The 12,002-nt window shown below is 42.8% G+C and overlaps 1 protein-coding gene across 2 annotated transcripts in view; it reads right to left on the bottom strand.

Annotated features, from left to right (window-relative positions):
• Positions 1-12,002, bottom strand: part of LOC310849881 (discoidin, CUB and LCCL domain-containing protein 1-like) — a 41,758-nt gene that overhangs the window by 14,859 nt on the left and 14,897 nt on the right. For both annotated transcript variants that reach the window (XM_083750771.1, XM_083750772.1), the window contains exon 3: positions 1,974-2,111. In XM_083750771.1, coding sequence (XP_083606897.1) covers positions 1,974-2,111 — 138 coding nt within the window. The remainder of the gene's footprint in view (positions 1-1,973; positions 2,112-12,002) is intronic.

Genomic DNA, 12,002 nt, shown 5'->3' with positions numbered 1-12,002 from the left:
GGATTCTGCCGGTCATCTCTGCCAATCCCATATATTCGATCACCTTCGTCTGCCATTCCTCCAGAGTGGGTAGTTCTTGCATCTTCCAATACTTTGCTAAAAGAATTCTTGCTGCCGTGGTTGCATACATAAAGAAAGTCTTATCCTTCTTCGGTACCAATTGGCCCACCATGCCCAGAAGAAAAGCCTCTGGTTTCGTGGAACGGATTCTTTTCGTCTTGCGAGGCACCACTGTAAAAGGTGAAGGCTGGCAGCCGCCGGCGGCTACACGGGCCACATGACGAGGTCTGGCGGGCCAGATTCGGCCCGTGGGCCTTGTGTTTGACACCCATGCTCTAGGGGTTCTTAGTGGACCACTAGCTTAACATGAATTGGATATGTTTAGCCTGGAGAAGAGGAGAGTGAAAGGAGATACAATAGCCATCTTCAGATATCTAAAAGGCTGTCACATAGAAGATGGAGTATGCTTGTTTTCCCCTACTCTAGAGGGTAGGACTCGAACCAATGGCTTCGTGTTATAAGAAAGGAGATTCCAACTAAACACCAGGAAGAACTTTCGGAGAGTAAGAGCTGTTCAATAGTGGGACGGTCTCCCTTGGGAGGTTGTGGGCTCTTCTTCCTTGGAGGTTTTTAAGCAGAGAGGGTGGATGGCCATCGTCCTGGATGCTTTAGCTGAGATTCCTGTATTGCAGGGGGTTGGACTAGATGACCCTTGGGGTTCCTTCTAACTTGACAGTTCTATCACTATGACTCTATCTTCTGGAGAGTGTCATGAATTGGCTACCCCTGCATTAGGAGATTCAACAGCACAAGCTCTATGGGGATGAGGAGCTGCACACCTATGAACCATGTTCTAGGAATCTGTTCCTGAGAGAAGAGAACTGCTTGGGCAAGAGCATCTGATTGACAGTGCTATGCTCCTAGCAGGTCAGAAACAAATGTCAAGAGTGCAGTCTGTTCCAAGATGGACACAATGGGAGTTGTTTCCCCCATTTCTCGTAAGAGAAAGAATACCAAGCTGTCCAAGGTTTCTCATCAACCCTGAGAAACTCATTTCCTCTTATGATCCCTCTCAAAAAATCTCAAAGGGATGATGGGATGGCGGTGGATGGTGACTCACAAATGTTTGTGGTGTGGAAGACCCAATGACTGGCTGCTTGTGTGGGGCCTTCAAAGGCAAAGGCCAGCTGCAGATGTTTCCCATTGGCATTCTGCCTGCCAGTGTCAAAACACAAGGCATGCTTCTCATGCATGTAATGGCTCATTTACACTGTTTGGGGGAAGGGCTGTGCCTTTGTAGGTTCAACCCCTGCCTGGCATCTTCAGTTAGGACTGGGAATGTCCAGGTTTGGAGCTCTGGAGAGCTATTGCCAGTCAGTGTGTAGACAATACTGAGCTACATGGACCAATGGTATGACTCGCCGTGAGACGACATCCTGTGTTTCTCATCCTTTGGGAAAGGGCCGCAGCTCAGTGGTAGAGCATCTGCTTTGCATGCAGAAGACCCCAGGTTGAATCCCAGGTATCTCCAGGAAGGACTCCAGGGTTTCCTTTGCTTGAAGCCCCTGAGAGCCATTGCTAGTGTAGATAGTACAGACTGAGCAAGATGCACCCATGTTCTGACTTGCTGTAAGGCAACTTCCTAGGTTCCTGTGTCCCATCAGCAGGTCCTTCAACTGACAAAGGAGGAGAAACGGGTAACTAAAGTCATCAGGGGTCTGGAGCACTTTCCCTACAAGGAACAGTTTCACTGTATGAACAGCCACAAATACTTTAAAAAAAATAAAATTAAAATATCATAATTATTTTTAATTAGAAAGGCATTCATCAAAGGGCAAGAGTGACATATGGGTGAGTTCACTGAGATGCCGTGGTGGAAGTGGAGAGTGTCCACTGGCAGAAGGCTGAAGAGGCAAAACTTTTCCCAGCTACCTCAAACTTTGCACCAACTGCACGGTGCGTATCTCTCTTACCTGATTGGTTGCCACTGGCATAAGAAAGGAGGAAGCCACGTCCCGAGCGATGTGTTGTTGTGTTGAACAAGATGGTCACTGGGGTGGAGTCCATCACCAGGACTGTGCGTGGAGGACTGGAATTGCTACAATATGGGCCTGGAGAGAGAGAGAGAGAGAGAGAGAGAGAGAGAGAGAGAGAGAGAACGAACAAGAACAAGTTACACTCATGAATCATTACATCAAGAAACACACTGGTTATCCAGCCCAGCCTTGAGCAATCATCTTCAACAATGGATCAACAGAGAGCTCAGATTGCTCCTTGATGTCTAACTTTTTTACCTTCAGTTTTTGAATGCAATCAAAAAGATGATTCCCATACTTTTTATAAAAATATTTTTATTGATTTTCCATATTTATGATAAATACTATGAAACAACATTAAAAAACAAACCCACAGTGTCATTGTCTTATTCCTGAAGTTAGCTTAGCAGGTCTCTCCCCAGATTGCCATGAGTCAAAGGCAGGTTCTGAACACTGTCCTCATGTTGTATGAAGTCAAGGAATGATTACCAAGTATTGAAGATATTAAAGGGGTTTGAATTCTCATTGGCTGTTCATATCTGGCATGCCAGTTTTTCAGCCAATGCTATTGACCAGATCCTCATGTACCACAATTCAGTGTTCAGAGCATCAGCTGTGTACTGGTTCCAGGCTATCTCCATGCACACTGCAACTAAATGAATGGTCAAAAGTTCCTTGTGGCGGACCTGCAAAGCCTAGACACTTCCCTTACTAACCTTCTTACAAAGGCAGCAAGACTTATTATTGCTAGAGTGAAACACTGGACTATTTTGAAGAACAGTACAGTGGTACCTTGGTTTCCAAATGCCGAAAACCTGGAAGTTAAGTGTTCCGGTTATTAAACGTTTTTCGGAAGCCGAATGTCCAATGTGGCTGTTGGTTATTGTTCCTGGGGCGCCTGCACCAATCAGAAGCTGCGCCTTGGTTTTCGAACATTTCGGAAGTCAAACGGACTTCCGGAATGGATTAAGTTTGGCGCTTTTGTTTTTGCTATTTATTTTGCATTTTTGTTTTTGAGGCTTTTTCGGTTAATTTGTTTTTGTGACTGTGTGGAACCCAGTTCAGATACTGATTGATTGTGTGACTGCAGAAATGGATAAAAGCCTCCCATTCAAACAATGACTATCATCAGTGCATGTAAGAAAAAAATATTACTTTTTATTTTTATCATCTACAATACTGTCTTATTTATTTTATAGTACAGTACATTGATTATTGCTTTCATTTTATGGATCAATGGTCCCATTATATAGTAAAAGTCATGTTAAATTGCTGTTTTAGGGGTTGTTTTTAAAAGTCTGGAGCGGATTAATCTGTTTTGCATTACTTTCTATGGGAAAGCGTGCCTTGGTTTTAGAACGGTTTTGGAACGGACTTCCAGAACGGATTAAGTTTGAGAACCAAGGTACCACTGTAATATCAAGAATGGACATTGGCTATAATGAAGGGGGAGGAAACCATATCAAGCAAATGGATATCATAAGAAACCACAAGAAACACAACTTTTTTGGGGGGGAAATACCACTTTACAAAAAGAGGTATTGCCTTATTGATTAAACCAGGTGAAGGGAACCTTTGGCCCTCCAGATGTTGCTGACCAATATCAGCCTCAGCAAGCATAGCCAATGGCTCTGTTGAAATCCTGAAACTTTTTCTACAGTACTGCCAATGTTCCAGTTTCTTCTTCCCTCCTTTGTTACGCAAAGTGCAAAAGTGCTGCTCCAGATGGCAATAATCCAAGCTTCAGTTGGGTAAGCCTCGCAGATCGACTAATAAAGCGGAATGATGGATGGTCCAGTATAAATCCACCACTAAATGCACTATAACGGAATTGTTGACATGTTACAGAATATGCAAAAGCAAAACCAACCCTCCACCAATCTGGACAGGACCCGGGCTGATGAAAGTTGGAGTCCAGCAACATCTGGAGGACCACAATTTCCGCATCCATAGAGGACAAAACCCTCTCTTTCTGTTTCCTGCGGCTGGGGACAGGTAAATCTGGCAATTTCAGTTCTTCTCTGTTTCTCAGTTTTCCACATTTCCCCATCAGTTTGCAATTTTATTATTATTTTTAGGTTGTCATGAAAATTCACCAGCCAATTTCTCCACAGATATTTTCGTAGGCTGTTTTGCCTAATATGTGCATTTTGTAAGCACATTTCTCTAACACAACACACCTTTGCATGTTATTTTCACTGACGTATGCATTTTAATGCACACTTTACTCCAGTGTATGCATTACTGTGCACCTTACTTGGCCTTGCAACATCCTTCGAATTTAGAAGGATGCCTGTCTTTCGGTTCATGTACTGCTTCAGGAAGTGTTAATCTGGGAAGCTCACCTTTAAATGCAAACGAATCCCCATTCCGCCCCCCCCCCCAGCCATACATGCAACCCAAATGTCTGATGCCCAACAAATGAAGAGAGATTTAGCTACCAGCTACGGCCACCAAATTCCCCCCTTTTCTCTCTCGGCTCCAAACAACTCAGAAAGCAAATCCCCTCGTGCTCTCAGCCATGTAATCCAAATTAATTTGCAATCTCCCTCTCCCCATTAAGACCCCGGATTAACAAACTACCAGCACTTTGTAGGAAGGGTCTGATCAATAAGTCCCTGTTTTATAACGGGCAGATTTACACGGCCGAGCCTCCCCCTCCGGCAAGCCCCAGCTGTCATTTCAGCAGGCAGGCCAGGAACACCAAGACCTGTTGCAATGCATTCTGCTCTTATTCATTTTATGGCTGCCACTTCAATTTAACAAGGAAGGCCTCAGGCCTCTGTTCACACATTCTAATCCTCCATGGAACTGAATGGGCAACCTAGACGACAAGCCAGCTCTGCAACTTAAATGAGGGGCGGGGGGAGAGGGTTACACAAACTGCCAGTGTGGAGGGCCTGATCCAGATTAGGACCGTAGCTTGGTGTGTGTGTGTTGGGGAAAACTTTAACTCTTTGTGCCTCAATTCAGATTCTTCCATGCTGGTTATTTGAATTGGGGGGGGGGGGGCGGATTCCATTCACCGCAATGTGAACTTATTCCCCTTAGGTCAATCGACTGGCTGGGTGGGGGCAGAGATCTATACTGGGATCATAGCTGGGGGCAAAGAGTTAAAGCTCTACTTCTTCCTATATTGGGAATTTGAGTTGTGTGTGTATATATGTGTGTGTGTGATATAGATTGCTGCTGGATTCAGGGCACCTGAAAATATATACAGTGGTACCTCGGGTTACAGACGCCTCTGGTTACAGACGCTTCAGGTTACAGACTCCGCTAACCCAGAAATAGTACCTAGGGTTAAGAACTTTGCTTCAGGATGAGAACAGAAATCGTGCGGGGGCAGGGAGAGGCCCCATAAGCTAAAGTGGTACCTCAGGTTGAGAACAGACCTCCAGAACAAATTAAGTTCTTAACCTGAGGTACCACTGTATAGGCAATACCCCATGTGCAAGTGGGTTACGTTCCAGGTCCTTGTGTGCTTGTGTGAAATCATAAATCATGTGAAATCAGAAACTCATTGAAGAAACCTGCCAGCACCCGCCCTGCCCTCCAGTCCGCCCTTTTAGTGACGTTTCAGTGATGATGTTTCCAGGTCATTTTCAGGTTCGGCGCTGTACATGTGTGCACGATTGCACCAACGTAGGCCATGCCTAAAATGGGAGTCACCTGTATATCTTTTCATATGCCCTCAATCCAGCAGCAATGCAGACACAAGAACTGGAGGCTGCAGAGGCACCAGTTAAGGAACTGGACCACGTTCAGGGCTCCGAATTGACTGTTGGAGATCAGGAGACCATTGGCATGTCTGAGAGGACCCTCCAAAAGAAGCTCCTGGGCCACCAAGGCCTACGGGACCAGATCCCGGACCCTAACAGGATGCCTTCCCCTGAATCTGAGGAAATGACCTTCCAAAGTCCAGCCCATCCCTGAGAATCTAGAATGAGAGAGAGCAGATGAGGCAAAGAGGAGCCTTCTAGGGAAAGCCTTCCGTTTTACATGCTGGAATGGCCTTGCATGTCCTCTGTGAATCATCTTAGATGGACCATTAATGTCTGCATGGATGAGCTTCCTTCCAGTACAGACTTGAATATGGAAAGGAGGTGTAGATGAATCGAACGGGGCTGGGTGGGATGCATTTGGAAACATTTCTTGCTGTGTCTCTCTCCTACTCTTTGTTCAGTCCTGCTTTATAGCTGGCTTGCGAGCATATGACACATTTTGCTGGCCCACCAGATGTTACACAAGCATTACTGACAGCTCTGGTATGTGCCATTGCAGGCCAGCGAGTGGGAGGGCGGATGGGAATCTGCGGTCTCAAAGCACTATGCCAGGAACTCAGTAAAGGTGACCAGATAAGAAAAAGCACCCACTCCAAATCACATGACACTGTCACGTCCGAAAATCACTGGGAAGTGTGGGATATAAATTGCTTGAAGCAAGGTCATCTAACTTTTCAGCAAACAATTCAGAATGAATTCTCAATGGGGATGAAAGAGAAAATTCATGTTGTTTCCATTTTAATGAGAAAATATCTAACTCACACTTATTGAACCAATCCCTGCACCAAAGCACATCTATCTTTTGAAATCTGCACATCTCTGAATTTTGCAATGCAGTTCTCCAATCAAACAATATGTAGAAAAATGTGTCTATTTGGGGGAAACAGTGGAAATAGCATTAAAAAACAGCACTTTATTATAAGAGATTGCTTGCAAAAAAAAAAAGTCAGTTATATCTAAATCTAAAATCGTTTATTAGGAGACATTGCATGCAAATGCTGACAGATTTTTGTGAGGATTTTTTCTTTCTTTAAAAAATTTCAAAGTGCTGCAGAAATACAGAGAAATGAATTTCAGATTGGGGAAATGAGAAACCTAGAGCACCAAAAGAGACAGATCTGTCCATTCTTAATGCTCAGTGATTCGCTTATACTGTCTAATCTGCCTGCACATTTCCCGCAAACAAAGCAAGGAGAGTTATAATAAACAGATCAGCTGAAAACCAACTTAATTCTTGCTAGTAAGGGCATGCAGGGCAAGCGGGGGGGGGGGGGGGAGCTCCTTAAGGCAAGACCCTGAACCTCTGTGCGGCAAAGTCTCCTGTAGATGCTTCACTCTGATTAAGCAGCCATAAAACTATGGCTGAGTCAGAGTGAGTGATTCCCACATCCTCATTTTACCCAAACACCATTCTGCAAAGAGCTCTGACTGGGACAATAGGGCAATCATGAATTATAGAGCCATCACTGGAGTCACTGTGTGCCAGGGGAAAAAAAAGAGTTTTGCATCCTGCCTGCAGCTAGACACCCACACACCCTTTTAAAACAAATAGTCATGTGTGTCTCCATCCTCATCAGCCATTAAACATGCCTCGCCCCAGCTCCTAACTCCAAACTGATCCATCTAGGAAGACAAAATGGTGGGGAGAGGGAACAGATTCAGAGCCAAAACAGATGAGATGTGTGGGACAACCACAACAGGCCATTTATCGACACTCTTCCTTTCCCCCTTTAGTCTGGCTCTCCTTCCCTCTGTTTGCTTCATTGTGGCCCTTTCGAATTGGGGATTCCTAGGGAATTGAGAAGTATGTGTACATCACCCCTGCCCTGTGGGAATCCCTTGCACGCGACAACAGTGACAGGAGGAGGAATGACCACTGGGAGGAGCCCAGGAAGAAGAAACGCAGTGATACACCTGCATCAGCAGAATTGGACGCCTTCATCTTCCCCAGATGCAACAAAACATGTCTCCCTCATATCTCTGCAGTCACACCAGGCGCTGTAACTCTCCAACAGTTTGACTTTACGCCAAGGCACAGTCTCCCATTGTCTCCCAAGACAGAGGGATGGCAACAACTCACAAGTGCTGTGGGACACAGATGGTGCAATAAAAACTGAGGGTGGACAATTTGCAGCCTCCATTAGGCCTTGGCCTCAGTTGATCTGGGTGGGAAGGAAGGAAACTACCAAGTGGGGAAAGGGTAGTTGGAAGAGGGAGGGAGGGGTTCTCAACCCTCTTTTTAGTCCACCCATCACTGGGCTACACCTTACCTGCCAACAATGGAGGTTAGTCCATTAGTGCACTGACTCACCTGCCTACCTTCCAACATAACCATTTCAGAGGGAGTGATTGCTGGCTTAGTTTCATTCAGCGTTGCCCTTCTAGAACTCAGCAGGGAGGAGGGTGGGAGCAAACCTATCATTGGTTGGTTCTGCCTATCTCTGGTTCCAGCTACTGCCCCAACTGCCACCAGTCACCACTTTCCACCTGGCAGACGATCACTCTGGCCTCCACAGAAAAAGGATCATCAGATTACTTCAGCTATGCTCCCCTGTTGTATATAAAATACTAATGGGGCTATTTTTTATTTTTATTTTAGAAAGGATGAATCTGGCAAAAAAAACAACAACTAGTGGCTGGCCAGCTTTGAAAGCATTCAGATGAGAAGCGTGGGCTGCAAATATGACCAAAGGAAGCTGCTTCCAGGCCTTTGTAGTCCTCTTTGCCACAGGGCTGCGGCATGAAATCCTTCATTCCACCCCATTTGCCTCAACCTCCGAGGAGCCTGCCAGTTGCATCATTTCCCACAGCACACTGGAACAAAGTGACGACCAAGAGACACAGCCAGAGAGCCCTCTCCCTTCCTTGCTGCATGCACATCACATTGTTCCAAGGTCATGCTGGCCCAGAACTTCCGTTCCAGAGAACTTCCCGAAAGTCAGCCAGGAGCCAGTTCTGCTGAAGGCTGAATTGGACCAGAGAAGCCTCTGCTTTGAAGTGAGGATCTGCTCTGGGTGCTGCTGCCAGGAGCAGGAACTGGCCGACTGAGGGAGGGGGGAGAATCCCAGCAAAGGCACCATGCTCCAGTTACCTCAAAAAAGGCGCTTTCACTATAAACCCAAACTCGTGTGTGTGTGTATTCTTGATTGAAAGATAAAAAGTACATAATTACAAGTGCACAGTGCAAGATAAGACACCAAAAAGCTATTGTAGTTAACGGGACCTTAACCTAATACAATATTTATAAAAATGAATTCCAAATATCATTGAATTTGTCCGCAGCAAGTCTACGTTTGTACCCAGCTTGTTCATGTGTAGCCAGTTTGTAGATATCTTCAATCCAATAATTGACAGGAGCTGCATTTTTATTTTTCCAGTTCATCAATACCTGTGTTTTTGCCGTAGTAAGGGTGCAGAGAATCCATTCCTATTGTCCCTTTGTTAGATTCCATGTATTGGGTATATCATTCAAAAGGATCTTTTCCTCTGCAAATTTGAGATTATTCCGTACAGTCGTGTTGATCGTCTCTATTACCTTCACCCCAACTCACGTTGCAGGAAAGCAAAACCACGTAGGGAGCAAAACCACGTAGGGAGACCACCAGTCTGTATCAGGGATGTAGAGCTAATTTTTTGCATCCTCCTTGTTTTCCTGTTGCAGTTTTGCACAACTCTGCTCATGAATGTCTTGAATGCTAAGGCCTCTTATCTCCTACCACTTCCTGCATGCCTGGTGGTTCCTCCCCTTCAGTTGACATACTTCACACCATCAGACAGAAGCTGGCATTTCAGCAGTTTTCTGTGCATCTGTTCATTGGGGTCTTTCAGTCAACAGGACTCCTTCAGTGGTATTCATGCATCCAGGCAGAAAGCGCCTTCTTTTGCAACATGAAATTCTGTTCAGAGAAGAGGAAACTCAACCACTGTTGTGTTTGGAAGCAGGCAAAGAGGAATTCCAACCCTTTTTCATTCCAGGAATTGTAGGACCAAGATCAGGTCAAAATTATTTTGTTTTTTTCCCTGCTAGAAAATGAGAACACTATAGCTGATGAGTGAATAATCATTGCAAGGTTGGTAGGATATAATAGAATATTTAGAAGTCAGAAATGAAAAACAAGCAGCCTTGATGTTTTTAGATGCAGAGAAAGCATTTGAAAGCTGTACTAAAAGAGGTAATCCATCAAGATCAGGCCAGATTCTTGCCAGGAAGACAAATGAAATATAATATCAGAAATATAATTGATGTAATAGAATATTTAGAAGTCAGAAATGAAAAACAAGCAGCCTTGATGTTTTTAGATGCAGAGAAAGCATTTGATAATGTCTCCTGGGACTTTATGTTTAAAATTTTGGAATATATGAACTGTGGAGACACTTTTACAAAAGAAGTTAAGGCAATATATGCAAAACCATCAGCAAAATTAATAGTAAATAATGTATTGACTGAGAATTGTAAGTTACCTAAACTAGACAGGGTTGTCTGCTGTCACTTTTATTGTTCACATGAGTTTTAGAAGTTTTGGTGCAAAGATTAAGATGTAATCAAGAAATTAAAGGAATAAGAGTGGGATAGAGACAATTCAAACTAAAAGCTTTTGCAGATGACATGGTGATATCTGTAGAAGAACCAATATGAAAGCATTAGAAGAGATAAATTTTATTTGAGAAATACCAGGTCTTAAAATTATTAAAAATAAAACCAAGCTCTTGGTAAAAAACATGAATGATGAGAGTAAAAATGAATTACAAAACATATCAGGTCTAAAGATTGAAAAGAAGGTGTATGATTAACAGCAAAGAATATAAATCTGTATAAAGATAACTATCTGAGAACCTGGAAGGATATTAAAAGAAATTTGCAAATATGGGATAGAATTAAACTTTCGTTGCTGGGCAGAGTGTTGACCATAAAGACGAATGTATTACCAATAATGTTATTTTTGTTTCAATCAATACCGGTGATCGGCTAGACAGACTGCTTCAACAAATGGCACAACCGAGAATAAAATATAAAATACTGATACACACAAAAGACAGAAGAGATTTCTCCCTGCTGGATATGAGATTATATTATGAAGCATCTTGTCTGTGCTGGTTAAAGGAATGGTTGCTATTGAAGAATCAGCATATTTTAGATTTGGAAGGTCATGATAATATTTTTGGTTGGCACGCTTATATGTGGTATGAAAAGGTAAAAGTACATAAAGGTTTTGCAAACCATATAATTAGGAAAAATTTGTATAGAATATGGGACAAATATAAAAATTAATTGGAAATTAAAACACCACTTTGGCTTTTACCTTTGGAAACCATAGCAGTGAAAAAGAAAAATATGACGGAAAGCTGGGCAACTTATAGAAATTTGCTAAGAGAGGAGGGTGGAGACTTTAAACTAAAAGAGTTTAAGGATTTACCAGGAATGTTAACATCATGATTATATTATTATTATTTGAATGAAATGTTTTAAAATGATATGACGTGGGGGTTTGGGGGAACAACTATCACAATGAGAAAGAGACCTGTTAAATTGTAATGTTAAAGTGATGTCTAAAATGTATAAGGTGTTATTGGAATGGGAGACAAACCTTGTAATAAGGTTAAAGTTTACTGGGAAATGATATAAAATGAATTGAAAAAGATGTTTAATATAACATCCGTTAAAAACCCCAGCTTTTCTCCTGGGAATTACAAGATTAGACCTATCCAAACAGCACAGAAATTTATTTATATATGCAACTACAGCTGCAAGAATCATATCTGACCAAAAGTGGAAGGATGAAGAGGTCCCGACGAAAGAAAAACGGATACAGAAACGAATGGAGTATGCAGAAATGGCGAAACTTACCGGAAGAATAAAAAATCAAGACAACAAACATTTAAAAAGGAATGGAAGTGGTTTATTGAGTATTTACAAACAAACTGTAAACAGATCAAGACATTGGCAGGATTCTGGAAAAAACCTGCAGATTTAAAAATATATATGAGATATATATGAGAATAGACGATTAAAAGAATAAGCTAAAGCAATCTGGAGTACAGGAAAGGACGAAAATAAATGTAAGGAACCGCAGAAAGGGGGGAGGGAAGGGGGTCAAAATTGAAAATGTTAAGACTATGGTTAAATAATAGTTGTAATTTAGATAAATGAAAATTATAAATAATTTTTTAAAAAAGAAAATTAATT

This window comes from Podarcis gaigeae (assembly GCF_964106915.1).
Source record: "Podarcis gaigeae genome assembly, chromosome: 8".
Taxonomy (NCBI): Eukaryota; Metazoa; Chordata; class Lepidosauria; order Squamata; family Lacertidae; genus Podarcis; species Podarcis gaigeae.
Note: the sequence above shows the minus strand (reverse complement) of the source record. Positions and strands in the feature narration are given on the sequence as shown.